The sequence below is a fragment of the Petaurus breviceps genome, unplaced genomic scaffold (genome assembly GCF_028583685.1).
Source record: "Petaurus breviceps papuanus isolate PSGF00001 unplaced genomic scaffold, PetGlider_PUasm1.0 181, whole genome shotgun sequence".
Lineage (NCBI taxonomy): Eukaryota > Metazoa > Chordata > Mammalia > Diprotodontia > Petauridae > Petaurus > Petaurus breviceps.
In genome coordinates this window covers 25,661,521-25,689,496 of record NW_027185784.1, presented here as the reverse complement: position 1 = coordinate 25,689,496, position 27,976 = coordinate 25,661,521, and the positions used below count along the sequence as shown (strand labels likewise).

The 27,976-nt window shown below is 39.8% G+C and overlaps 2 protein-coding genes across 6 annotated transcripts in view; one reads left to right on the top strand and one right to left on the bottom strand.

The window, feature by feature from the left end:
• The window catches only part of DENND11 (DENN domain containing 11), a 48,348-nt gene extending 31,903 nt beyond the window's left edge, over positions 1-16,445 (top strand). The window contains exons 4-9 of the mRNA XM_069087384.1: positions 1,921-2,074; positions 6,034-6,172; positions 7,592-7,723; positions 9,295-9,445; positions 10,304-10,372; positions 11,977-16,445. Of these exons, the coding sequence (XP_068943485.1) occupies positions 1,921-2,074; positions 6,034-6,172; positions 7,592-7,723; positions 9,295-9,445; positions 10,304-10,372; positions 11,977-12,172 (841 nt within the window). The 3' untranslated portion in view covers positions 12,173-16,445. The remainder of the gene's footprint in view (positions 1-1,920; positions 2,075-6,033; positions 6,173-7,591; positions 7,724-9,294; positions 9,446-10,303; positions 10,373-11,976) is intronic.
• A 2,819-nt stretch (positions 16,446-19,264) lies between these two features.
• The window catches only part of AGK (acylglycerol kinase), a 97,511-nt gene continuing 88,799 nt past the window's right edge, over positions 19,265-27,976 (bottom strand). For 4 of the 5 annotated variants that reach the window (XM_069087385.1, XM_069087386.1, XM_069087388.1 and 1 more), the window contains exons 14-16: positions 27,205-27,275; positions 23,745-23,829; positions 19,265-19,648 (exon numbers count right to left, since the gene is read on the bottom strand). In XM_069087385.1, the coding sequence (XP_068943486.1) occupies positions 19,511-19,648; positions 23,745-23,829; positions 27,205-27,275 (294 nt within the window). In that variant the 3' untranslated portion in view covers positions 19,265-19,510. The remainder of the gene's footprint in view (positions 19,649-23,744; positions 23,830-27,204; positions 27,276-27,976) is intronic. The other variant, XM_069087389.1, reaches the window with a different exon arrangement.

Below are 27,976 nucleotides of genomic sequence, written 5' to 3'. Positions count from 1 at the left end.
GTTCCAGGACTTCTTCAACAACAGGACTGTCTTTCACCAGTGGACAAATCTGGCAAAACAACATCAAAACAGACAAAGTACCAGCAAAACAGCCATGTCTCCTCAGTCCTTGGCAGCTCCGGGGACAGGTCTCAAAAGTCCGGGGCAATTCAAAGTGGCCCCCAGCAATTTTCTCAGTTTCTCTCTGCCTCCACAAGGTGCTGCTTCCAAAAAGTTCTTCTACCTCTCTCTTGTCTCTCCAAATCTACATCACCAGCTCCTCCCAGTTCAGGACTCTCTTTTCACATCAACAAGTCCATCCCACAGGTGGGATTAACAAGCTCTGGGTTTTAACACAATCAAATTGAAAGCCAAGCCAATACAGGGGAATCTTTATATTCCATTACTATCACACTCTTCTCAAAGGATTTCCATTCCCTTCCTATCAAAAGCCCGTAAGGCAAATGGAAAATTTAGCCCTTTTCCTCTTTGGCTGGAGCTATGTGGCACCATCTGAAGACAAAGACTTAAGTTAGCTAAAAACAGGTTTGAGGATGGATAAAACTGTCCCCTGTTTTAGAAGAGTTATACCCAGCAGTGCCTTTCCCCCTTCCCAAGTTCCCTAGGGGAACCATGCCAAAGGGAAGGTGTGCCATTCTCCAGAAGAGAGAAACCTGGACTGCCTCAAGGGTGCTTTTGTCTAAAGGTTGTGACTAGAAGCCAGTGAATTCGCCCATCTAGTTAAGTTGGGACATTTTTGTTCTTAGTTGCAAAGGCAGAGATTCCAGTTAAGACTTTTTTTTTAAGGGGATGATAAATTCTTTTGATGTTTAATAGCTGGTCATTGCCTTTTTTTTTTTTTGGAGGCATTCTGCTCTTACATGACTTACCTAGGGTCCCACAGCTAGTATCTCACGCTGGACTTGAACTCAGGTCCTCTTGACTCCAGGGCTGGCTCTCTTTCCACTGAACCACGCAGCTGTCATTCTACAGACTCTTGATTTCCAGTCCCATGATCCACTTGCTTGACAGGGCCTAGAACACTCAGGGCACTTTTCAAAAATAGGTTTGGTTTATTGACAAGTCCAGGGTAGAAGGTGAGGGTACAAGGTGACTTGAGCCCAGTACCTCAGATCTTCTGGTCAAGTGGGGTTAGTCTGGTGAGCCCAGAAGTGTGCTCTATCCCAAAGGAAAGGCAAATCCCTGCCTACTTTTTTCCTTCTACTTTCTTTGCCCCATCATAGATTATCTGTCTTGCCAAGTCCTTTTGTTAACCAAGGTGATTGACAGTAGATCTTATAAAAGAATTTGGGTTTTCCCCTCAGCTCTTGAAAGTGAATTGTCTCGCTCCATTTTAGTCCATTCATCTCTGTCCTTGTCTTGAAGGATCTCTTATTTGTTCATACTTTAAAGCCTTGGTTATCTCTCAGAGTCCCTTGACTTTGCTTCAGGGCTTTGGAACTTGGCAGAATCATGGTCACAAAATTGGAACAGTCCTCGGAAGTCAGTGTCTAACCACACACAAAGCATGAATTCTGTCTCTGCGATCCTCCACAAAGGACCACAAAACCTTTTCTCAAGGACCTTCAGTAATGGGGACCTTCCTGTTCCCATTTCCCTTCCCCACCCTAATCATTCTGTTTTGGAACAATTCTAATTAAAAACAATTAGGAAATTTCTTTTTGTATTTAACCAAAATCTGTAATTTCCATCCTTTGGTTCTGGTTTTACCCTTCAAAGCCAAGCAGAACAAGTCTGATTCCTGCCCCTGCCCTTGAAATATCTGAAGATAGCATTAACTTACCACATCATTACCTTCACAAACCCCTACTCCCAACCAAACATCCTTAATTACTTTAACTGATGTTCCATTAACAAGTGTAAGGGTGGGACTTGTCAATTCTCCAGGCTGATCTCACTGTGTGGATGTGTGTTGTGCAGACACCAGTTGGAGATGCCGGGGCATTATTCTCATCTGGCTGCGTTCTATGAGGACAAAAAAGGAGTGCTTCATACTGGGGAGGGAAAGCCTAACTCTGTGCACCCCGTTCACTGGCTGCCCTCCATCCATCGATATATGTACCCAGAGATGAAGGTAAGTAAGGCCAGACCACAGTCCCAGGCAGCTCTGGAGGGTGGGATAAGTACCTTGGCTACAGTCGCTGTTCATTTTTCCAGGTGGCCATGCTAGAGCTTTATCTCTAAAATAGGCAAATGTTGCAAATGATTCGGTTTCATTTGTGTCACAGTAATCAGATTCATAGGTCTAGATCTGACAGGGTTCTCAGACCGTGTAGGGTTGGACCTCTTCTTCATTTACAGATGAGGAGACTGAGGACCAGGTAAGTTAAATGACTTGCCCAAATCCATGATAGGCAGTTAGCATAAGAGGTGAGATTTGAACTCCTTACTGCGTTCCAAAGGAAACAACAGAATCCAACCAGGAAGGCCTACCGATTTGTTCTCAAGTTAAGAGTGCTAAGTATCCTAATTATTACATGTTATATATCTCATTGGTTACAGATATTAAAAAGTCTATCACTTGAATTAAACATGTCTTCAGGCTGAACAATCACAATTCTTTTGTTTATATTCAGTGTGCAGGCTCAGAACTGGCTTAGTTTCCTCCTAGAGAGCTTAGAATATATATTGACAGCATGTGAGTAGTGATACCTTGATTAAGGCCTCATGTTCGTTCTAGTCAAACTTCTCATAAAGGGTGGTCAACTGAGACACAAACTTGCATCTGCACTTATCCTTAAATACAAACAAAGGGACTTTTATTAAAATAGTGATATATTCACATTAAATAAGAAGTAAAATGTCTAGGGGCGGCCAGGTAGCACAGTGAGTAAGAGCACCGGCTCCAGTGTCAAAATGACCTGGAGGTTGAATCCCGAGCTCACACTTAGCACCCAACCAGAAACACCTGGCCATGTAACCTTGAGCAAGTTACTTAACCCCAATTGCTTAGGGGCAGCCAGGTGGCTCAGCGAGTAAGAGCACCGGCTCCAATGTTGGGATGACCTGGAGATCGAATCCCGGGCTCAGACACTCAGCACCACACCCAGAAATAACTGGCTGAGTAACCTTGAGCAAGTTACTTAACCCTGATTGCTTAGAAAAATTAAAAAAAAAAAAAAGTAAAATGTCCTAAAGAACAAGTTTTAAAATAAAATACCTAGGTACACTTCAGTCCTTTGCTTGCTAATACTTAACATCTTCATAATTAGTGCTTAGTTTATCCTTGGTTCTATATAGTCTTAAACAGAACTTTTCTTTGAATATACTATGAATCTTTATTGAATTCAAAAGGTCTTCCCTGGAGGCATGTTTGGACTTCCTGCTTCAGGACATCAGACCCTTTGTTGTTCTCTTTAGTGAAATATAAAAATACCTACCTAAAACTAGTTGAAGGCAAAGCAACATTGCTGTTGCCCCAAGAGTGGCCTTCCTACTTCTGTGTTCTCTCTAGGCCCCTGCTTCTCCCTCCATATCCCCTGAAATGTTATCATGTACCCAAAGGATGGTGTTGTTTTGTATGAAACCTTGTTTTCAGCGACAAAGTTTTCTCAGTGGTTTCAATAACTTTTTACCTTCCTCACTGTTCAGAGTTGAATGAATGATCAGTACCTGTAGCAGCAAGCACCCCAAGCACGTCCTCAGGGTTTGCTGCCCATACAGGTTCTTGGATCTGTTTTGTTAAAGGAAAGCAACTCAAAATGGGTTAACAAGCTTACTTTAATCAGTCAGACATATATCGTTTACCTTGTTCAGGGGAAAAAGGTCAGCACCCCAAACTTCAAAATATACAGAAAGAATTATCAAGACATTAACAGATCAAGTAGACAGCTTTCCAAACTGTCCAACCATTACATCCATACCCAGTCAACATCTGGGTTTCCACATCTGGGTTTTTCAAAGCCGGGGGACTCTCAACAATGGCTTCCCAGAATTCAGATCAAATCACAGAACACTTCTCAAAGTGAGTCCCAAAACAAAGCTACACATCAGGGCTTATATAGCCTTCTCCTGGCTCAGAGAATGTAACAACCTTATTGACTCACTGGCCAATCAAGAAGTATCTACTGAAAAACAAGCCTCCCACCCCAGGCTTCAGGTACACATTAGCCTAGGGGCAGGGAAGATCTTTAAAATTTACATTCTTATTACAGTACCTTAGCTGATTCTTGTATATATATATATTGATATATATTTTCTCCCTTACCAACTGTCACACAAAATATTAGTTGCTCTGGCCTAAAGAACTTTAAGTCATAAAATATCTCCATTCATACAAAAACTTTTTGATAAAAGAACCCAAAACATCTTTTTCTTTTCTTTCTTGGGGGGTTGGTTTTTTTTTTGGAGGGGGGAAGGCAGCACAACTGGGGTTAAGTGACTTGCCCAAGGTCACACAGCTAGTAAGTGTTAAGGATCTGAGGCTGGATTTGAACTCAGGTCCTCCTGACTCCAGGGTCAGTGTTCTGCTCACTGTGCCACCTAGCTGCCCCCCAAAACATGTTTAAAGTAACATTTGAGCAAAATATATGACAAAGTTAAAAAAGATGTGTTTATATATCTATTCTCTCTATATCAAAGGAAGCTCAAATAGTTAATCTACAATCATATGGAAGAAGTAGAGAGCTTTAGTATTGTTGATTGACAAAAACTTGCCATGACTGAAAAATTCTTATTTAGGTAGAGAGAAGAAGGAGCATCCTAAGTAGGAAAAAATATTAAGGAAAAAGACAAGGTATGTTTAGAGGTCACTGGGTAGATAAATTTGTGAGATAGATGTTAGGTGAGATGTAGGAGATCAGGATAGAGAGGGGTAGGTTGGGTTCAGAATGTGAAAGGCTTTATAATTTATCCTTCAGGAATTTGGAGTTTATCTTTTAATGGGGCATCACCAAAAAATTTCATAGAAAAGTGACATAATAAAAGAATCATTTAAGGAGGATTAACTTAAATCTAGGATGGATTGGAGGGGTTAGACAAGAATCAGGGTAGCTGAGGCTATTTTTGTAGTGCGGATGAGGGATGATGGTAATGAAAATATGGAAAGGAAGAAAACAAACTTGGGAGACATTTCAAACAAAGTAAGAACAAACAGATTTTGGAATGATTTGATATCTGGGGAATTGGAGGAAAGAATAAAAAATAATGAAATATTATAATAATTAAAAAAGAAATTGGTAGAAGAAATAAAAAATGATTCTGAGGTGTTCTAAGTCAGATTGATGAGAATGATTGCACCATGAACAGAGAGTGAAGCTGGGACAGGGAAACAATTTGGGATGGGAAAAAGAGTCATTTTAGACATGTTTGGTTTGATGTAACAGTGGAACCTCTTTATGTCAAGGGTTTTTAACCTGGGGTCCATAGACAGATTTAGGGGATCTGGGAATTTGGATGGGGCAAACATTTTGATAGCTGTATTTTGGTATAACTTTTCTTTTGTAATCATATGTATTTTAATTTACCCATCTAAAACAATATTTTGAGAAATCTATGAGCTTCACCAAACAGTCACGGGGTCCATGACATAAAGATTAAGGATCCCCTGATCTAAGTAGAGATGTGGAGATGTAGCTTTAGGAGTCATCCAGAAACAAGTGATAGTTGAAATGATGGGAATGCACAAGAGAAATGAACAAAGAGTGAACCCAAGGACCCATACACACAATAGGTTTTCTCAATAGAAGGTAGCAAGAGGAAGAACTAATGAGAGAGCCGAGATGGCCTTTCTGTAACTAGTCTAGACATTGCTGGTTCCTTCAACTGACTTTTGGATGACACTTTCGAGTTCCCTAACCCTGTGGTATTGATTAGGCTACTCTGGATGTGCTCGACCTCGTTGATACCCTGACTTATATTTGGCTTCCAGAAGAGAATACAGTGTTTCAGATATAGTTTGATTGGAGCCACTCTTAGAATCTTAATTCTGGTTTGGAGTACTTCTTTACTTTGTTTCTTGGACTTGTACATGCTTGTATTGAGTCTCTCTCTGTGGCATTTCCACTAAGCTGTTCATGACTTTATTCTTTGCAGATCACACACCCAGCTGGCTGCATGTCTCAGTTTATTAAGTTCTTTGGGGAACAAATCCTTATCCTTTGGAAGTTTGCTTTGCTTCGAAAGCGCATTTTGATATTCTCTCCTCCACCTGTGGGAGTTGTGTGCTACAGAGGTAAGTGACATCCAAAGGAAGGGAGAGGCACCAGTTTCTGAGAGTTCTTCTGCTAGAACTAAGTGTTAGAGACTCCATGGCCATTGTTAGGACTAGATGAAAGAAGGAATGGGGCAGTTTCGGAGCTTTTTATTGGTGATGATCATTTTGAGTGATATTAATACTAAACAATAATAAATAGGGAGTACCTGGCACCTCTACCGGGGCATCAATGTTCATAGGGGGAGGTTTACTTTTGGCAAGGTATTGGTGATCATATGAAGGCCATTGGCTGAATACAGAGCTGAATGGAACCTTAGAGCAATCCAATCTTCTCACTTTACAGATGAGGTCTGAGACTAGAGGTCATCGGGTCCAACCTCCTCATTTTATCCATGAGGGAAGTGAGACCCAGAGAAGTTAATTTAACTTACCTAAAAATCACAAAGTTAGTGTCTGTAGCAGGTAGGAAAGATTTGTTGTACTCGACATGCATTTTTTTTTAATGTGGTCAGTATGTGAACTTATTTCACTAGCCTACATGTATTTTAAAGGTTTTCTTTTTAGTTTTTTAATTTAATGGAGGAGGCAGTGTGAGAGACAAATAATTATAACTGGGCAGAATTTGAACCCACCTCAAGCCTAGCACTCCATCCACTATGCTACCTAGTTTCCTGTTTGTTACAATTGGGATTGTGGAAAGCTAAGATTCTAACTTACCTCTTTATGAGGCAGTAGGGTATTATGTGACCTTGGGCCACAGTTTCCTTACTTTTGAAAGGAGGAGATTGTATTCAGTGGCCTCTAAAGTTCTCTTAAAGTTCTTTACAGTTCTATGATCCTCAAACTTCTTGACTCAGTTTCCTTATTTTGAAATCAGATGTAATAATCCACAGTCTCAACATATCTTGTGGTGTGGATTTAATAAAGTTTTAGTCATACCAGTTTGAAACCATTATTAGAGGAGAGGAACTTTTATAGGTAGGACTATTTCTTTTAATTTTTTAAAATTAAAAAAAAAATTTAAGGTAAGACTATTATAAGCAATTGAAAAATATAAAGGGAAGTTAAGGAGAAAAATAAATATAAGAATTAAACTTGCTTCTACTGACCTTAAACCCTGCCTCAACAATTGGGCTGTCCCATGGCTAATACTACTCATTCCATTAGTATACTATCTTATATGGAAATACTACATTTTATAATTTTAGAATAATGGCCATACTTAACCTCTAATCTCATTAAGCCTCATTTTGCATGCTATCCTTTTTCAGTGACCACTAGAGAAGGATGCTTTTATTAGATCTCATAGCAATGGCTGGGATGGTACAGAGAGCAGAAGATGGTGCATCCTTGGGGGGAGGGGGAGAGGAGGAAGGAGAGAAGAGATAAATGGTGGCAGTCACTTCTAAATGGTGTCTCTCTTCTGTCTGTCCACAGTATACTGCTGCTGCTGCCTGGCCAATGTCTCTCTTCCAGGCATAGGAGGAACAATTCCTGAATCCAAACCCTTTTTTTATGTGAATGTAGCAGATATTGAGAGCCTAGAGATAGAAGTATCTTATGTGGCTTGTGAGTATGGTATCATTTGCCCTCCATTCTGATCTGTATTTCTCTTTCCTTTATGCTTATAGGGTAGTATTTTTAGAAGGGCTGTTTAGCCCACAACTTTTCTTCTCCTGTGGGGCACTGTGTGTCTCTGGAGGAAAATCTGCTAGGGGCCAGTTCAAGCATCTTCCAAAGCTACCAAGTGTACCTGGGCCAGCACAAGACAACTTGGCCTCCTCCAGCCAGCCTAATCTCCCAGCTGGGATGTAGAGAACCATGCTTACAAGGATGGACAGCCTTCTAACTGATCCACTAAAAATTTGTTACATAACCTCAATTGGGGCCTTGCTGCTGCTGAGCAATCCTACTATACCGCCTTTATCAACTCACTCTCCACAGCATCTCTTCTAAATTTTTTCTTCTCTCCTCAAACATCCCCCTCCCCTACTCTCTCAACTTAGATCCTTCCCTCATAATTTACAGAAAAAACTAAATCCATGAGCTCCCTATGCCTTCTACCATTTTTTTCTCCACCCATTTCATATGGTGAAGTGACCTTATTCCTTACCAAGGCTACCTCCTCTACTTGTTCAAATGATCCCATTCCATCCTCTCTTCCAACAGATTGCCCCCTTTGTCATTTACTACTTTCGCTTTTCACTCCCCATCTACTGACTCATTTTCTACTGACTACAAACATGTCCATGTCTCCCCCATTCTGAAAACTCACTTGATCCTTCCATTCCCACTATTGTCCTTTGTCTCTTCTGCCTTTTATAGCTAAACTCCTCAAAAAGGCTAATAGGTACCTCCACTTTTGCTCTTCTTCTAAAGCCCTTATAATCTTGATTCAGACCTTAACATTCCACCCAAACTACTCTCTCCTAAGTTGCTAATAATCATCTTTTAAGTGCCAATCCAATGGTTTTTTCTCTTTTTTTTTTGGAGGAGGGGAAGGCAAGGCAATTGGGGTTAAGTGATTTGCCCAAGGTCACAAAGCTAGTTAAGTGTCAAGCCTCTGAGGGCAGATTTGAACTCAGGTCCTCCTGACTCCAGGGCTGGTGCTCTATTCACTGCACCACCTAGCTACCCCCATTGTACTTTTCTCAATCCCCATTCTCCTTGATCTCTGTGGCCATGGACACCATTGATCACTCTCTCCAGGTTCTACTACATATCTGACCATTACTTCTGTCTCCTCTGCTGATCTTTCTCCAGATCACACTGTGCAACTCTAGGTGTCTCCCAGTGTTCTGTCCCTGGCCCTCTTCTCTTCCCCTCTGTACCATTTCCTATTTATCCTGTAGATAGCTTGCTTTGTATATATTTGTTTGCATGTTTTTCCCCATTAGAGTGTAAGTCATCTTTGGCCTCTTTTTTGTATCCCCACTGCATGGCCCAAATAGGAGGGTCTTAAAAAATGTGGGTGGGAGGAGGGAACAAGCATTTATTAAGTGCCTACTATGCACTATTATCTCATTTGGTCAAGTGCTGTTGCCTTTTTATTCCTAGACAACTTAGAAACTATTATGGAATTCCCTGATAAAACTGAAACCACAACCTGATTTCCTGATTCTTGACCTTGGCTTCTACAGGTACAACAGAGAAGATCTTTGAAGAGAAGCATGATTTGTATGATGTTTATGTGGACAACCAGAATGTGAAGACACACCATGAACACCTGCAGCCACTGCTTAAGCTCAATAGTGCTGATAAAGAGAAATATCGGAGACTTAATGAGCAGAGGTAGTGGGGAGGTGCCAGTGTGACTGGTAGGACAGGTGGGGGCAAAATGTAGGCACCTGCTTTGGGAATGAGAAGGTACAGGGAGAATGGAGATACAGGATTATTCAACTGTTCTGCTGTTCAGCCCAGGACTACCTGTTACATGTCTCACTCTAGAAGAAAAGGAGGAAAAGAAAGCAATATTAAGTACTGTGTGCCAGGTACTCTGCTAAGCACTGGTGATAAAAACAGAAAATGGAGGGGAAAGATGGGGAAATAAAGGAGGTACAGAGGTCGGGGCGTGATCCAGAAGATTAGGAACCAGGCCAAGAGGAATTCACCAATGGGGCAAGGGGATGCCCTTCATCTTGTAAACATACAGGTTTTCCATCCTACCTACTCTGGGCACTTTTCTGACCATTCAGAACGAGCTGTGTACTACTTAAAGGGAAGTAAAGGAAGAACCCCCTCCTAAGGAAGGCAGGCTCCTTCTGTAATGCTGCCCCCTTTTTGACTCAGCTTGATGAGAGCCAAGGGGCTTCATCTCGCCGAACCACTCTACTTGGTTCACACCTAGAGTGCCCTCCCTCTTAAGGAGAAGTAGGAGAGGTGCAATTAGCATGACCTCTGGGCAAAGGAAGGGGCTGAAAAGAGTAGAGAAGGGCTGTGTTCAGGGTCTAATTAGCTCTCCCTTGCCCATACTCTTCTCTGTTCCTTCTTTCCCATTTTTTGCTCACCTGGTTTTACACTGCTGGGCCTGCCCCTTGAATTGGTCAGGAAGTCTAACATGCCCACCCACCTGTCTGTATGACATCCTGGAATTCTCGGGAAGTCTGCTGTCCATGTGCAAATACTTGACTCCACTCTTCTTTAAAACAGGCAGATGCTGTTGTACTCTCAGGAGGTGGGTGAAGACTGCAACCCGTGTGAAGAAGACCTCTTTGTTCTGTAAGTTGGCCCCTTTTCAGGAGTTAGGGATGTTCCTTTTACAGTATTGGCTAATTCAACATCAGTTCACATTAGTCTTCCTAGGTTTCTCTGAATCCATCCCTTTCATCATTTTGTTATGGCACAGTGTTATTTCACTGTATTTATAGTTTGTTCAGTCATTTCCTGATTGATAAATCCTTGGGTTCCAGTTTTCTGCCATTCCAAAAAAATGCTATATGTTTCTAAGGGTAGCACTGGGTCAAAAGATAGGCAGTTTAGTACAATTGTGGGCAGAGTTCTAATTGAAATAAGATTAGTGATTCCAACCATTAGCCATTGTTTTATTAATAGATTATGAGTTTTTATTTATTCTAGCTCTAGGCCAATCACTGGGATGATCATTTTCAGAGTTTTGAATACTAAGCTATTAATTCAGTCTTTCAGCTGTCTTGACATTGCCTTCTTTATTTGTAGATTTATAGCAATTAAATGTCAAATTACTCATTTCACTTGTATTAAAATTATTTCATAAGATTCATTCTAAGCTGTTGAGACCTTTCGTGATCTTAATTGATTCTGTCAGGAAATTCAGTACATTTTCATTAAATACCTCATATGTACAAGGCAGCTTGCCATGATGGCTAAAGTTGGAATCAAGTTTGGCCTCTGACACATACTAGGTGTGTGATCCTGGGCAACTCATTCAACCTCTCAATGTTCTAGGCAGTTCTGTTAAGATTAGAAATCAAAGAGGTTCTAATATGCATTGATAGGGGAAAGTTTCTTTACCTGGGACTTCCCTTACCAAGGAAATCATCTATCCCTGCATACTAGGTGCTAGAAAAAAAAAACAAAAACAAAAGTCCTTCAAAGGGCTTACTAGGCCAGGGTTCTTAACCCTGGGATCTTTGAAACTGCAGAGGGTCTATGGATAAATTGGGGGTGTCTGGGTGTGTTTATGAACCTGGAAGAGAAAAAAATTACAACTTAATTTTCACTAATTGAAATTTAGCATTTCCTTCAGTTATCAATGTGGGCAAGGAACTTCATAGGCTTCATCAGATTTACCGAGGACTCAGGATAAAAAATGATTGGGAATTCCTGTATTAGGAGCACCCTATAGAAAAATAAATAAATACAAGATTATTGTGGGCAGAAGGAGCTACTAGCAACTAAAGGGATTACTGAGTAAGAAAAGGGCCTTAGTAAATTGATCCTTGAAGGAAGCTATGGTTTTTAAGATGACTTTTCCTCCTTACCTCTCTTCCTTAAAGGATAATTCCTACCTCTTTCTGGACATTGTCCCCAGTGAGTTCTTGGACCTTTCCATGACTTCATCTTGTGTCACTTCTGTTAGCTTCTTCAAATTTGGCTTAGTTGATCTATGTGAACAGTTGTCTCCCTCTCTTCTTCATTTTCAGTTTAAAACTCTCTCTCTCCAGGCAGAAGTAATTGTTCGCTTTTCCTTCAGCCCCCTTAAAAAGTCATTTGTCTTTTAAAAAGTAAATGCTTTAAAATACCTTGAAAACAGAAGTATCAGTGGTTTCCTCACATTTGAGTCTTCTAGCAATTATATCGGTGAATTTTGTTTCATTTCTCATGCTCTAACTTGGGCATTGTAGGTTTTTCCTGGAGCAGAACAACAGGATATTCCAGACTTTGCTGGAGGTCTCTGCAAGCCAGGACAAGACCCTGACAGCAGAGCATGCCCGGGGCATGGGCTTGGACCCCCAAGGGGACCGAAGCTTCCTTATGGACTTGCTGGAAGCATATGGCATTGATGTGATGTTGGTCATTGATAATCCCTGCTGCCCTTAGAGAAGGTTGGTGAAGAAAGACTCCCTCATGTGAAGAGAAGTGCACCCCTGGAGTTCATCCCACTGGCTCCCAAAAGATTTCATTCTTATTTTACCAAGTTTATATGAAAAAACATTATTTATACTTTTCAACAAATGTAACTTTTACATTTTCCCTTTTCCCCCCTTCCCTATCCCTCAAAAATTGAGCAACCTTGGTTTTATATTCTGGCTTTGATAGAACTTTCACCCCAAAGCTGCCCAGGTTTTGGGGCCTGGTCTGACCTTGGGAAGTGAGAGAGAAAGCTGATTTCTTGAGGAGATCTTCTAGAGTGACTCAGGGATGAGATCAAGTGGAAGATCTGTTACCAGGACAGGTCACTGGAAGCCCACTTCTCTAAAACATTGGAATGGACTTCAGGAAGGTTGTAGAATTTCTGTAGCTGGCAATGTTCAATAGAAGACAACCATCTGTCCAGTGTGGTCAAAATATACCTTTATCTGAAGGCAAGGGCTCAGATACCCCTCTCTAAGCCCTTGGAGCATTTTAGGATTTTGATCCTCTGATCTCATCATGATTTCCTGTTTGGTGGCAGTTGCTTCAACTAAATGAAGCAAGTACCCTTTTGGTGACAGTGACTGTTAAGGCAGGAAACAAGTATGCTTCTCAATCTACTTACTACTGTAAACTGGTATGAATGTCATAGGAAACTTGCAAGAGTTGAATGAGGCCCTGAAACCCTTTTAGCTAGGACTGCTACAGGCCATTCATTCCCCTTTCCCTCATTCTATATAGCTCAGTATAGCTTGGATGGGGGCAGGAGTTGACTACCATGCTCATTGTCAAAAATCTTCCCACCATTTAATTTCCACTGAGGGCTATGTGTAGCTGGGTTTAAAGGGCAAGGTTTATTTTATAGCAGAGAAGTGGCATGAAACTGAAAGGAAGGTTAAACTCTTCAAAAGGTTATGGCAGACCTTCTGTGACAGAATCTAGTGACTACTGGGGCTTGTTAGCTCAACTGGCCAGAGTATTATATTAAACAAAGCTAAGGAAATGGATGTGATCTCTTTTAAAGGTCCTATTTACCTTTAGTAGGAAGGGCCATTTATGGCATTTTTGATTCTAGTAACTGTGAAGTGGGGACAGAGAAGTTTAATTTATTCCCTTCCTAGATAGGAAGGAACCTCAACAGTGCCTTCTCTCAGGGTATAGTGGTCAAGAAACCACTGAACACGAGTTACGGATACATCCAAGTTCCCACAGAGCTTTCTATCTGGATGTCTTTCACAGATATGTTCTAAGTGAGGAGTGACTTCCCTCCTGTTAACTTGGGGGAAGAAGAGGGGAATTGTTAATTGCTGCAGTCAGCAGCCTGCTTCTGGAAGCTACAATAAGACCTTTCACAATCTAGGCCCAAGAAAGTGGTGGGGTAGAACTATTCTTTCTGTTGGGTCTCAGTTGGGAGCCAGTCAGTTTCTATAGCCTGGGCTGTGGAAAGTGCTTTCCTTCCCCTCACTATGTTATTTTAACATGGATATATGTGACCAGAACCATGATCCACTAGATTAATTGCCACAGTTGGGAAGAACAATAAGGAAATAGTAAATTATGTTTTTTTTTTACCATCAAGGCTGACAAAGGCTTCTGCTTTCTTTAGAAGTGTTTGCTGAGCCTGGCTTTTAGGGTGTGAACTTCAAGTACTGTGAAATGCAGATATACTGATGGTAATACACTGACCTTAAAATGCTTCCACAACTCATAGGATCTAAGGCTTAAAAAGACCTTCAGGGATATATATTCAACCTGAGGTACAATCCAGCCTCTTTTGTCATTATCCACTAATTTTGCCTTATGCTAGCAGATAAGGCTGTTACCCTCTAATCCCTGCAGAGTTTAAGCACCTATCATGACCATCAAATCCCTTAGAGCAGACTGGAAACCAAGGGCCTGGACATCATGATGGAAAGGCACTCACTTAGGTACATAGGATGTCAGAACTACTTAAGAGGTATTAGCCAGAACAAGTCATTCTGTGAACTCCAAATGTCTTCTTGCTTTAAAGTTCAGCTCATTTTGCAAAGAGTTAGACAATGGCAGTACTCATCATTGTAAGACAAGGAGACAGGATTCAAATCTGTCCGACATGAGCTTTCTGATCTAGTTATACTTGAAGCATTCCTTCTCCCTAGTATGGTGATTACCATTCCTGGTTTGCAATACCAGACCAGGGGCTTTGTATACTACTGAACCATAGTAAACAGTCATTGACTTGAAATAGAAAACATTTTTCTCTCTTAGGGCATCAGCCATCAAAGCATCACAGATGTTTTTCATTCCTGTTGGGGGTGGGGGGGGGATGGGGAAGTAGGCTAGAGATGAAAAGGAACATGAGGGATTTGCTTACATAGAATCTGTGGTACATATTTGCATATGTAACCTACCTTGTTCTTCCCTTTGTTAAAGCAAAATTTGAGACCAAAACATATGTAAGAAACCCATATAGTTACGAAAATTCTCATAACAACTATTGATCCATTACATTTCAACACGAACAGTGGAGGAAGAAGATAAATTTTAAAAACTTACTGCCTTCTTGTTCTTTTTAACAGAAGCTATAGGAACTGAAGACGCTCATGTTTTAGCAAACTAGAAAATCCTTTAAAATAGTTAGAACTATCAGGTTATCTGCCTTTAGAAGAATCTTTCAGGGGAACCTCCTGTGAAGAACAACTAAATGGGCCTTTTAATGGCAGTGGTGCTCCCCAGCCAAGGAAAGGTAAAAACTTGTGCTCTGGGCTACAGTGGAGCTCTGGGCATGACTTACAGTTGCCAGCCATCTTGCCAATTCCAACAGCTCATGCCTGTAAGGACTGAGGGGCATGAAGAGTCAATGTTCTAAAAAGATCTGATGCTCTATAGCAGCAAGAGCAAAAAAACTGGAGAGACCCAAGGATGGAGGTCATGAACATGCCAACGTGCACTTGGCCGATGGCTCCAAGAATCCCTAGATTTGGGTGGTAAAAGCTACCATCTCCCCATGCCTTGCCCTGAACTGTGATGGCAGAGCAGCCCCCTTACCTTTGTAGTGCCCATGCATCCTTTATGATGACCTGTAGGACTGTTTCCTATTAAAAATCAATGCTACTGCAGTTTGACTTGTAGTCACATACAGAATTGGAGGGACAGAAAGTTGAAAGGGAATGGAGTCCATGCCTTTCAGCATGTCCTTAAAAGATGTTATTAGAAATCTTATCTTGATTACTAATAGGTCTATGCTCTAAAGAGCTATAGAAGATTATCAAATATTGTTTAAAAAAAATCCTGCAAATTGATCCTTTTTTCTTAAAGGAAATGGAAAGTTATTTTTCTATCAGTAAATGACTAAATATTTAAGGGATTTCAAAACTATAATGCTGGAAGAAACCGATTATATAAAGGAATCCTACCCTACAAAGCCACAGAAGTATGATTTAAACATCTTAGTAGAGGGTTGGGAGTTGTCATCAGATAGTATATTCTCAGGAAAAAAGGTCTAGTTATTCCTGAAGGAAACAACATGCTAGTTAAAGCAAACTGCAAAAGAAACCTGTTTTCTTAGCAGTAAAGCTGCATGTTTCTGACCCATTGGCTCCCATTAATAAACTTTCTGGGGAAGATACAACACTGAAAAAAGGTATCACACCTTTGTTATGATGTTGAAAGGTTGGGGGCAAAGGGGTGGGGTGGAGGAAAAGAAATGTCCAACCCCACCACCATGATTAAATTTATTCACTTCATTCAGGTCAATCTTTGGTCATCCTAGAAGCACCTGTTAAATTTTAAGAAAAAAACAACTGATAAAGCTGAATATAATCTGATTCTTCTTGCCATATGACCAGTGCAGCCTCCTGAACACCTTAAAGATGGAAAGCACATCTATTAATGTCATGCTAGCAATAACAAAAACCTGATGGGTTTTTTCTCCCTCTCCAAAATCCCATTTCCCTGAAGAGTCTTTACCTACCGAATATGAAACCACAAAACCAGTAGGGTGAATATTACCCCAGAGACAATGCTTGCAAAACCCTACTAACTCTTAGCTGTGGCAATTCCAAAGGCCCAAAGGCTGGGGTTAACCCTAATGAGAAGAGAAAAAATGGCGCTTGAATTTGTTCTGTTGTACAAATGGTTACTGTATAGTTTATATCATACCTGTATAGATCTGAGCCAAGTGGTCTACTATGGAGGCTGATATTGACCATATTATGGAAAATAGTTTTTACAATTAAAGTTCACATTTTAACAATGGAAATGGGTTGTAATTGCTCTGTGGCTTGTGGTGAAGGGCTCGCCTCTGCCTGGACTTATGTTGGGGGCACAGAGCTTGTCTGGGCTGCAACATCACGTTAATCACTGGGTGATGCCTGAAAGTTTGGTGCTCCCAGAGATCCACCATTCCTTCTGGAACAGCAGCCATCCCTGGGAGTTCAAGGAGAAGAGAGGATAAATTTACAAGTTCATCTTGAAGAGAGATTTATTATTATTCCACATGAGTTGAATATTTCAGCTCCAGGAGTAAGGGACACAATGAAGACCAAACATCTGTTCCACAAATATTTTTGTGAAAAATATTAGGGGGTGGGTACTGAAACTGACTTCACTGGTACAAGAAACTCCCTTTGCTTATGCTTGTCAGGATAAGTCTATAACTTATTTTATGAATTCTTAAGTAGGGATTCACAAACCATATATTTCAGAAGGTAGTGAACTTGAATGGAGTAAAAAAAAAATTTAATATCTTCATTTTCACTGTAATTGAAATTCTGAGTCTTTCAATTATAAATATAGACAAGAAACCACATAACTTCACTAGACTACCAAAGGGATCTATTGCACAAAAAGTTAAGAACCCTTCCTTGTCCTGAGGTTTGCTGGCAGCAGAGGTATCAAATATGCTGCACCAGATAAAAATGTAATTAGGAAATATTTAATGAAATAAATAAAACTACAACATCTGCAACCCACAGGGATCCCCATGTATAGTGTAGTGACCCAGTTTCTATTTGAGTTTGACAATATTGGCTTATAGTACTGAAAAATTAAGTCAATTATCCAGGGTCATACAGCCAGTATCATTTGTTAAAAAAAAATTCTCATATAATCAATTTTCTAAATTTGGTAAATGATAAAGGTTTTATTTCATTCTGGTTGTTTTTTGTTTTGGTGGTGGGGCAGTTTTGTACCCTGAGACAATTTACTATATATAAGCAGCTTTGGAACAAACAAAACAAAACATTTTGTTCCTTCTTTCTCATCTTGTCAAAGCAAACTACCATCAACACATTTATAGAAATGTGTTGTTCTAAGTAGAACACTTTTGATACCAGATTTCTTGCTGCACAGTGCCACCCCTACAGATAATTCTTCTTTATGAGATAGGGCATGATATGGAGAAAAGCAAAAAAATAACGTCACAATATGGATATCTATTCTTAAAGAGATAAAAGAGCAAACTCACATGGGAAGAGTCTTATAATTTCACCAGTAAAATAAAGTTGTGTAACATAAAACCCAGAAGTGTACTTCCACTTAAAAATGTTAACATTAAAAACAAAAAGTGGAGGCAGTGTATAATATTAATTCTATTCAATACCTCCTCTCCACCATCAATCCAAATGCACAATTTGTGTAATAGACTAAAATAGCAGAGAAAATAGCCCAGAAATATGTGTAGCTGCTCTGTTTCAGAAAAGAAACTCAGAAGTCAAAACATGGAGGGAAGAAAATAATGGTTTTTGCTGTTTGTAGCCTCTATTATAGAAAACACCCTATATATTACATAAAGGGGGAAAATAGTTGACATTTAAATATCTCTTTATATTATTATATACATTATATCAGCTGATTCTCAAAATGCAGGCAGTGCAAGCAAACTGAGGCAATAAAAACTCAGTTAACTAGCCCACAGTTCAGAAGCTACTCAAAGACTGCCAGGATTTGAATCATAGCCTTGAATCTGTCTCCAAATCCGGGGATCTTTCTCTCTACAACCACAAATTACTACTTTTTACAATTATGCTCACTTCTCCATTATCTTTCAATATATTTGAACCTACTCACAATTAGGCAGTCTAGTGTAATACAAAGAACACAGGTCTAGAGTCAGAAGAAGTGAGTTCAAATACTAGATATATGACCATGAGCAAGTTGTTCAACCTAATTGAACCTTTATCTGAAAAATGAGGATAATATTTACACATAACTTACATTATGAGATTGCTGCAAAGGAATTATTTTTGAAAACCTGAAAGCACTATAAATGTAAGTTATTAAAGCTCATACTTAAGAAAATAAGAAGCACAAGTGAAATATAAAATACACGTTAAGACAAATTAGGTAAGCTGGGGGAGTTTTGTTTTTTTCAGGGGGTGATGGGAGGCAGTATGAAGGGTTGGAAAGAAAATTCTGCTTAGAGTTGACTTTTCTTCAAGACTTTTTGTTTTTCCTTTACTCAACTGCACTTACATTCATTTAAAGATTCAAAATCATATGCATCACAATGCCATATTCCAACTTAAGGGAGAGACCAATATATATGTGCTTTCCGTTACATCAAGTCAATAGAGAAATGAACACAAGGGCTTGCAAACAAGGGCAAGGCCTCAAGAGGTACCAGGGCCAGAAAAAGCCTCCAGAGAAAAGAGCCACCTTAAAGAGCGACAGGGAGTGAGTGGCTTTAATACTTACTTGAAGGAGCTGTAATTTTATCAGTGTGAATACTCCCATAATGTAAACACCGCTCTACTGTAGGTGATCAGAGGTTGCTATCTCTTACAGCCACGGTGGGCATAAGATGGTCAGATTGGCCCCAGAGAGCAGCAGTCTGCTACCAAGCCCGTACTCAAGCCTTTCTAGCTGGGCAGGACCTGACTGAACTTGCATTCCATTGGCATTTCCTTGAGGGAGAAGGGTCACCTGGTCTTGCTGACACATCAGGGTAGCACTTTGGGGGCTGGGGAGAAAAAATGCCCCTGTATTTTCCATTTCATTATGTGCTGTATGGCAGCATAAGAAACTCCTTGAAAGTCAGGATGTACACCACGGGAGACCAACATCCAAGAGGGTAGACTGTTGAGACAAAAACTGAAGTACACTTTTAATGGAAACTGGCAACATGACAGACAGTAAACAGGACATTTGGGGATGCTCCACGTGGCAGAGGGCACTTGCCCAAGAAGCCACCATGACAGCGGTGCTGCTATTCAGAGTGTGGTCCCACCTCTCAGCCCAAATGCAGGAGCAGAGCACGGGCCGAAGTTCATGCAATGCTCCCCCCCACTTCTCGAGAAGCGCCGGCTTCTGTCCCCTTGTCCATGGTCACTGTACAGGCCCCTGGAGCATTTTCTCCCTCTGCCGTGGGTCACAGAAGAACTGGAGCTTCTTGGGCAGCAGCGTCACCTCCACACACATGGCTTCATACTCTTCGCTGTCAATGCTGAAGGACCCACCTGTTCCCTGTAGAGAAGAGGAATCCCAAAGCAGAGAACTCAGCAGCCACAGCACAGCATAGCAGTACAAGTGTGTCCCCAAGCCCTATGAGGAGGAATGTCCCTCAAAACCCTGAACACACCCTAACATGAGAATATGACTTGAAACTAAGGCAACTCCAATGTTGACTATCTGCATTTGGCATTGATATATCCCATGCATATGTCAAAAGCACACAAGATTTCACAAGAGCTGTTACAACACTGGCAAACTTTGTTCAATAACCCTCTGATTGTTAATATTAAGTGAGGCATAAAACATGGAGACATGCATACACCTGCCACTATTGTGAAGGACAGCCACCCAGAGTGGAGCACAAATGGAAGAGGGATTCTCCTGCTGATACAGTTCCTTTTTGCAGATGACATTATGCTGAGTGCATCAAGCCATTGTAGATCTTCCTAAATTAGATCAATTATTATTCAAATAATTTTTTTGTATATTCATATAGGAAAACTAGGTAGATGAGAATGACTTGTTAAAATTACAAGGTACACTTGGATGCTCAATCTATACCTCTAATGCATCAGCTTGTATAGTGAATGGTCACTGCAGAAATGAATAGGATGAAGTGGGGAAGGAAGGGAGGGAGGAATTCCTTTGGGACACTGAGTAGTGCTTTTAATGATCCTGAGCTTCTTCAAGAAATACAGGCTTATCTTGTCAATGTTGTTACATGTGATGCTACATGGCTAGTTATGGAAGCTTAGCTGCCTCCTAAGAATTAAAATTCAGAGTCAGGGCAAGGGAAATGCATATGATAGGTTTAAGGAAGTTGACACTAATTACCAATGAAAAGTCATGTAAGAATTGCAGTATAATTAATTGTAATAATACAGTTTGAGATCTAGAAATGGCAAATAAAGTCGGATCTAAACAACTGGAAAAATATTTATTGCTCATGGGTAGATCAAACTATGACTGGAAAAGGAGATGGGCTAATCATATAATGGGGGCAGCTAGATGGCACAGGCTACAGAGTGCTAGGCCCAGAGTCAGGAAGACTCCTCTTTCTGAGTTCAAATATGACTTCAGGACAAGTCACTTAACCATTTGCCTTAGTTTCCTCATCTGTAAAATGAGCTGGAGAAGAAGAAAATGGTAAACCACTCCAGTATCAGTATTGCCAAGAGAACCTCAAATGGGGTCACGAAGAGTCACAGATGACTGAAAAATGACTTAACAACAAAAAACATAAATGAGAGTTGAGGAATAAATTACATTTGTATTTGGGCAACACCGAGAGATGTACACTTGAAGAACCTCAGAAAATTGAATGGACACCTCATCCCTTCCCTTGTGAAGGACTTCAGGGAGCACAGGGACAATGTGTACAGGATAAAAAAGGCACAGATGAGTTCAAGTATGTCATGTTGTAAGGAGTAGATTTTAATGACATCACACAGAATACAGATGAAGGCTGTTACTGCATGTCAGCAAATTTAGAGGTGTAATGTTGTTACCAGAGGATAATGAGAGAGATCCTGAGGTCAGCCCTAAACAGAAGTGGGCTAGGAAAGGGGTGAACTAGAAGGTTTCCAGGAGATAATGACAGAGGTATATTTTCATGTTTCCAATGGAGAATTATAATGGAAGTCTATATGTAACCTTGAGTAATTGTTTTGACATGTCACTTGGGAAAAGGGACATCTTCACTTACTAGTCTATTTTTTTAATTGGAAACATCATCATAAGTTGTCAGGAAAGATCAAGAAAACCTATTTTAAGAAATTAGAATATTACCAACAAAGTCCAGTAGCAAGAGACAGAAATTCCATTTAAAATAACTGTAGACAATATAAAATACTTGGGAGTCTACCTGCAAGACAAACCGAGGAACTATATGATGGACACAACTATAAAACACTTTTTACACAAATAAAGTCAGATCTAAACAACTGGAAAAATATTTATTGCTCATGGGTAGGCTGAATCAATATGATAAAAATGACAATTCTACCTAAATTAATCTATTTAGTGCCATACCAATCAAACTATCAAAAATTGTTTTATAGAGCTAGAAAAAATAATAAAATTCATCTGGAATCACAAAAGCTCAAGGATATCAAGGGAATCGATGAAAAAAAAATTTGAAAGATGGTCTAGCCATTATTGTTTGGTCTTCCGTTCTCAAAGAGGATCATGGCATCAGGAAGACAATGCCATGACTTGCAAGTGAATTGAATTTAAATGAGGAAGGGCTGTGCAAGGTCACCAGCCTCACTTTTCTTCTCCAGATCCATTTCTAGATCTCAAACTGTATTATAAAGCGGTAATTATCAAAACAATAATAGAGTGGCGATCAGTGTAATAGACTAGGTACAAATTACGTTATAGTAAATGACCATAGTAATCTAGTATATAATAAACCAAAAGATCCAAGCTTTTGGAACAAAAACTCATTATTTGCCAAAAATTGCTGGGAAAACTGTAAAACTATATGGCAGAAACTAGGTATAGACTAACATCTCACATTGTATACTAAGATAAGGTCAAAATAGTACATGAAAGGTGTAAATACCATAAGCAAATTAAATGATACTATAAGCAAATTAAGAGAGCATGTAATAGTTTGTCACATTTGTGGATTAGGGAAGAATTTAGGACCAAAGAAGATAGGGAGCATTACAAAACATGAAATAGATAATTTTAATTATATAAAATTAAAAAGGTTTTGCAAAAACAAAATCAATGCAACAAAAAATGATAAGAAAAGTAGAAAACGGGGAAAATTTTTACAATACATGTCTCTGATAAAGGCCTCATTTCCCAAATATATAGAGAGCTGTCAGATTCATAAAAATACAAGTCATTCCCCAATTGATAGTCAAGGGATATAAACAGGCAGTTTTCAGAAAAAGAAATCAAAATTATCTATAGCCATATAAAAAATACTCTAAATCACTACTGATGAGAGAAATGCAAATTAAAACAACACTGAGGTACTACCTCACACCTGTCAGACTGGCTAATATCACAAAAAGGAAAATGTTGGCTTTTGGAGGGGACGTGGGAAAACTGCGACACTAATGCACTGTTGTGAGTTGTGAACTGACCCAATCATTCTGGAGAACAATTTGGAACTAGGCCCAATAGGCTACAAAAACCTGTGCATACCTTTTGACCCAGTAATACTGCTGCTAGGTCCATATCTCAAAGACATCCCCTCACAAAAGGTAAAAGGACCTATTTGTACAAAAATATTTGTAGCAGCTCTTTTTGTGGTGGCAAAGATTTGGAAATCAAAAGAATGCCCATCAAATGGAGAATGACTAAACAAGCAGTGGTATATGATTATAATGGAATATTACTGTGCTATAAGAAAGCACAAACAGGTTGATTTCAGAAGAACCTGGAAAGACTGATATGAACTGATGGACAGTTAAGGACCAGGAGAACATTGTAGACAGTAACATCAATACTGTCCAATGAAGAACTGTGAATGACTTAGCTATTCTCAGCAAAAATTGATCTAAGACGATCCCAAAGCCTACTGATTACTGATTGAATGTAGACTTAAAGCATGATATTTTTCACTTTCTTTGATTTCCCCCCCTTTTATTCTAGTTTTCTTGTACAAAATGACTAATATAGAAATGTTTTACATAATTAAAAAAAAAAAAGAAATCAGAATCTCCCAGGAAGCAAATATCAATTTCTGGACTTGGAAGTGACTTTTCCTTGTCCCTTCTAAAGCAGAATGATGAAAGACCTTCAATGTTGGAAGCTAGGATCTCTGAAAAAACCCCAATCCCAAGGAGGAATAAGAATAAGAGCTTGCATTTTATAGCATGTTCTACATTTTACAAAGTAATTTTCTTAACAACAACCCTGTGAAGTAAGGAGTACACATACTGCTACTCACATTTAATGGATGAGAACCCTTGGGGGGTGAGGGAGGGGTGGTGGAGGGAGTGTCCTGTCTTTCGTCACACAGCTAGTAAATGTGAAATTTGAATCCAGGCCTTCCAGCTACAATCCAGAGCTGATTCTATTATGCCATGTTGCCTGAGAGGAGTTAAAAGACAGGTGACATGCAAGCCTGCTACCCCTGAATTCTTACCTCAGGAAGAAGCAATGTACACTGGCTGGCTTGGAGGTACTCAGAGCCTTCAGGACACCTGTGAGGGTCTCTCATCTTCTGACTTCTGTTAAAGTAGGAAAAAGCTTAGAAACTGACAGAAATAACTGTAATTAGGAATTTACAATGCAATGAAGGAGTAGATTCAAGGTAGAACTGTGTGCCTGAGCACACAGAAGCCAAAGATAGAAAATTCCCAAACATAACCAAACATGGCAGCCAAAGAAGGCCTATAGTGGCCATTGTTCATTTCAGACACAAACTCTCACCCAATTCTGGAGATCTGGAAATACAATGTGATACCAAAGCCAATATGAGAATATAAGACTGTGCACTATAACAAAGAGTAGTTTTTTAATTCAAAGTAGTATTGCCTGTGCTCATGTCCTGAGCTCTTAAAATAATCTAAAAGGAAGTTCATCAACTGAGTCAGAATAAAGCTGTGTTGTGAAAAAATAATAAAAAATAAAACAGACAACATGCCCTTCCCCTGCCATCTTTAACCTCATGATATGAGACTAGGTTTCAGAAACACTTTAATTCTCAATCAAAAGACGTTTACTCTAAATCAAATCAGATGTTCATCTAAGAATAGCTAAGAAATATCTTCAATTTCTATAGCCCTTTATAGTCTATAATATAATAATAATTATATATATAACTTATAATAATAATAATGATGCTAAATCATAGTTATATAGTGCTTTAAGATTTACAAAGCACTTTTCTCCTAACAATACTGAAATGTGAATTGTCCAAACAACCCGTTCTATAGACAGGGTCATCACAGTCTTAGAGAGATTACATGATTACATGATGCTTATGTGAGATTACATGATTTTTTGAGAAATGGAGAAAAGATAATAAGAAATATAAGTGAATCAATCCAATGTTTATTTCCTAGTCTTCTAGCTACAATATTATATCTTCAAATATGAAACCTTCACTAGATTTTTAAAAAGGTCTTGAAATCCCAGATCTTAGATTCAGATGCACTGGATGTCATGTCATTCCCTTGTGAGTAAAAGTAGATATTTTTCTTAATGAGAATGACACAAAAAAAAATTTTCACCCACCCTGAGTGTCCTCTGCTATAGGATCAGTAGTCTGTAGTTGTTAGGATTAGACAAAGGTATCTGCGGTAGGCGGATAAGCAAATCATCATATGATACACACAACCTAGGCTGAAAGTATGGATCTCAGAAGAAAGTATTTCTGGGAAATTACCAAATGATTTAGTAACTCCTGGGTAGCAAATAATTTAAAAACCTGAATGGTAACTATGAAGGAGATGGGGATGAGAGGGACAACAGGAAAAATAGGAGAAACCAAAAGAGAGGGCAGAAGTCAACTACTAGCAGGAATCTTGGGAAAAAAATAAAAGGAAGAGTGACTTGAGAAAAAGGGGAAATATTTTCTCCAGTATAGACACCGTAGGAGTGATACAGCTGGAATACAGGCACTGGATGAGTAACTTCAGATTTCTTTGAGTACAACCCTGACTAAAAGGATTTAAATAAATGGGAAAAAAACAAAATAAAACCCAAACTCTTGGCTTTTCTCTTTCAATATTCTTCTAGCTAAGTAAAAAGCACAATCATGTTAATAATACTTCAAGACAATAAAGATACCAGAGCTAAGGGTAAATGGTCTTTCCTTTAGTCCTTCCAAATTAATTTAGAATCAGAATTTTGGAGCTCTGAAAGACTTGAAGATTTTCTAGTCTCTCTCCTTTCCTATTATTTAAAGATGAGGCTATGGAAACCAAGACAGTTTAAATTATTTCCTCAATGCAGCAGAATGAGGAGAAAAACTGGTCTCTTGGCTTTGTCTCAAACTATTTTGTGGATTTCAAGAGAGATCATAACAGCAATGAAGCCTTTCAATGAAAGAGAGGCCAGAAAAAAAAGATAATCGATTCCACAAGCCAGATTCAAGGGACTCTCTTTACTTTGTGATCCCACTAGTAAAGATGGTCCATCAAACTCTTCTCACCTAAGCCACTTAATTCATGTTCCTTTTTTTAAATAGTAAATTTAATTCACACACACACACACACACACACAGAGCTTTTATACCATGCCTGTATCTTTTGATGAGAAAGTGGCTAGAGAGCTAGCTTCAGAATCAGGAAGATTTGTGTTCAGTTCCCATAGCTCACATGCCGGCTGTGAACTGTGAGCAAGTCACTTAGTATTTTGGTGTCCTACACCACTCCCTAAGACTAGGTTGCAGAAAAGCTGCTGACCTGTATTGTTTCCTTAGCTGGGTGTTCCCTTTCCTAATGAAATCACAGGTCTTGTCCCTATTCCCCTTTTCCTGTTACTGCCCTCGTAGTTCTAACTGTTCTAATATGGTTCAAATGTTCCCTTTTGGAGGAACCCAGGATTACACGATTTTCTTTTCCCACCCCTTCCGAAAATCCACAAATACAAGAGAATCACCCCATCACAAGGATTTGCTCCTGTCCTCAAACTGCACGAGACAAAACCTGGCACAAAACAATTAGCTGATCAGGAGGGAAAATTAATCCTATCACTACATGCCAGACTTAAAGACAGGGGATTTCATCATTATCTGGCTTCAGTGACAACAGAAAGAAACCATAGCTTCTATCTGTTCTCTAGGAAAACCAAAGGCATTTTCCACATACAGCAGATAAACCCAAGGCTGTATCCAGAGGCTAGAGATTCGGAACCGACTAGGAATGGCACTCACTCAAGTGAGGCCTTCCCTGCTGCCAAATCTGAGAGTTGTGAATCCAACAATAACCATGGGACCCTGCTGCAGATGAATGTGCTTCTCCCTTCTTCAGGCAGTAGAGGGAGCACTGAGAATGAAAACCAACCAAGTGCCAGGTAAAGACTTTCCAATGGCCCAGGACCACAGCAGCAGTGAAGGCCTGGGGAAGGGGTCTGTGATCTAAAGTCTGGCAGGGGTGGGGTTTCCAAAGAATCCTTCTGCACAAGGCCTTTTCTGATCCACAGCAGCCAGTGTCTTCCACCTCTTCCCCTCCCCAAGTTCCCTTTATCTGCTTGGTGTGCTGTGTACATAAAGACATGGTATGGTGTCTTTCCTGTACAGATGTAAGCTCCCAGACCAGAGTGAAGGCAGGGACTTGCCTGGCTTTATATCCCCCTTGCCTATCACAATCCCCAGTACACAGGAGGCATTTACTACATGCTTGATGGTTGATTAACTAAAGTCCTGGGAAAGGAAAAGGCATGTATGATCTCCTCATAAAGGACCCTGAAGGTGACAGAGGAGTCATGCATGGAAGTCAAATCTGAAAAGTTAAACTGAAATACAATCAGAAGAAAAAAAAAACTCCATCAGATTCTTTCTTTTGATTCTCAAGACCATTGGTGAATTTGGAAAACACTAGGGTCTAAAACCTCACCCCCTTCATTCCCCAAACCAGCCTCTTTTCCTTTGTACTTACCCCATATTTATGAAGTCACTTTTACTGACAGTCTCTGGTTCAATGCAAATGTTCATGAAATCTTCTGTGTCCTGAGAAAGAGTTCAGAAAACTCTTAATAGTATTTCTAACCCTGCAGCTAATAAGATTTAGCTTGGGTGTTATCTCTGGATCATTCATGGCCAAAGGAGGTTCAATTCAATTCAGTAAGGCTTTAGTAAATGTTGAATGTGGGGAAAGCCTCATGGTAGGTGAGGGAGGAAGGTAAGTTTAGACAGGACACAGCCCCTGCTCTTGTGGATCTTACAGTCTACAGACTGGCAGGAGGAGGCTCATGCTCCACAGCTGAGAAGTGTGCTTGTGATTTTTTCCTTGAGAGACCCTGATTTTCACTTCTGTTTCTTGTTTCCTAAGCCAAAATAATTCAGAGATATTCATGGCAGAGACTGGTCACTAAAAATAACAATTATTAACATTATAATGTAATTCTTGGTCCAATACGCAACCCTTCCTTTTGATTAGTCATTTTAATGTCATGGAATGTTTTTGAGATTCTCCATTCTTAGTGATGTTACCATATGGAGAGCCACACACAAGCTGTATATTATAATTTATGGGAAGAAAGGATGCCTTACGTGGTCACCTGGTGCAGGTCTCTCTTTCCACAACCTGCTGGTGACAGATTCATAGTAAGGCAATAGTCAGCAGGGGAAGCCTAACTCTCCATGAAAATATTCCAGTCACCATCATGTAGGATTCACATGCCTACTTTCTTCTGGTTACAGTATTATTT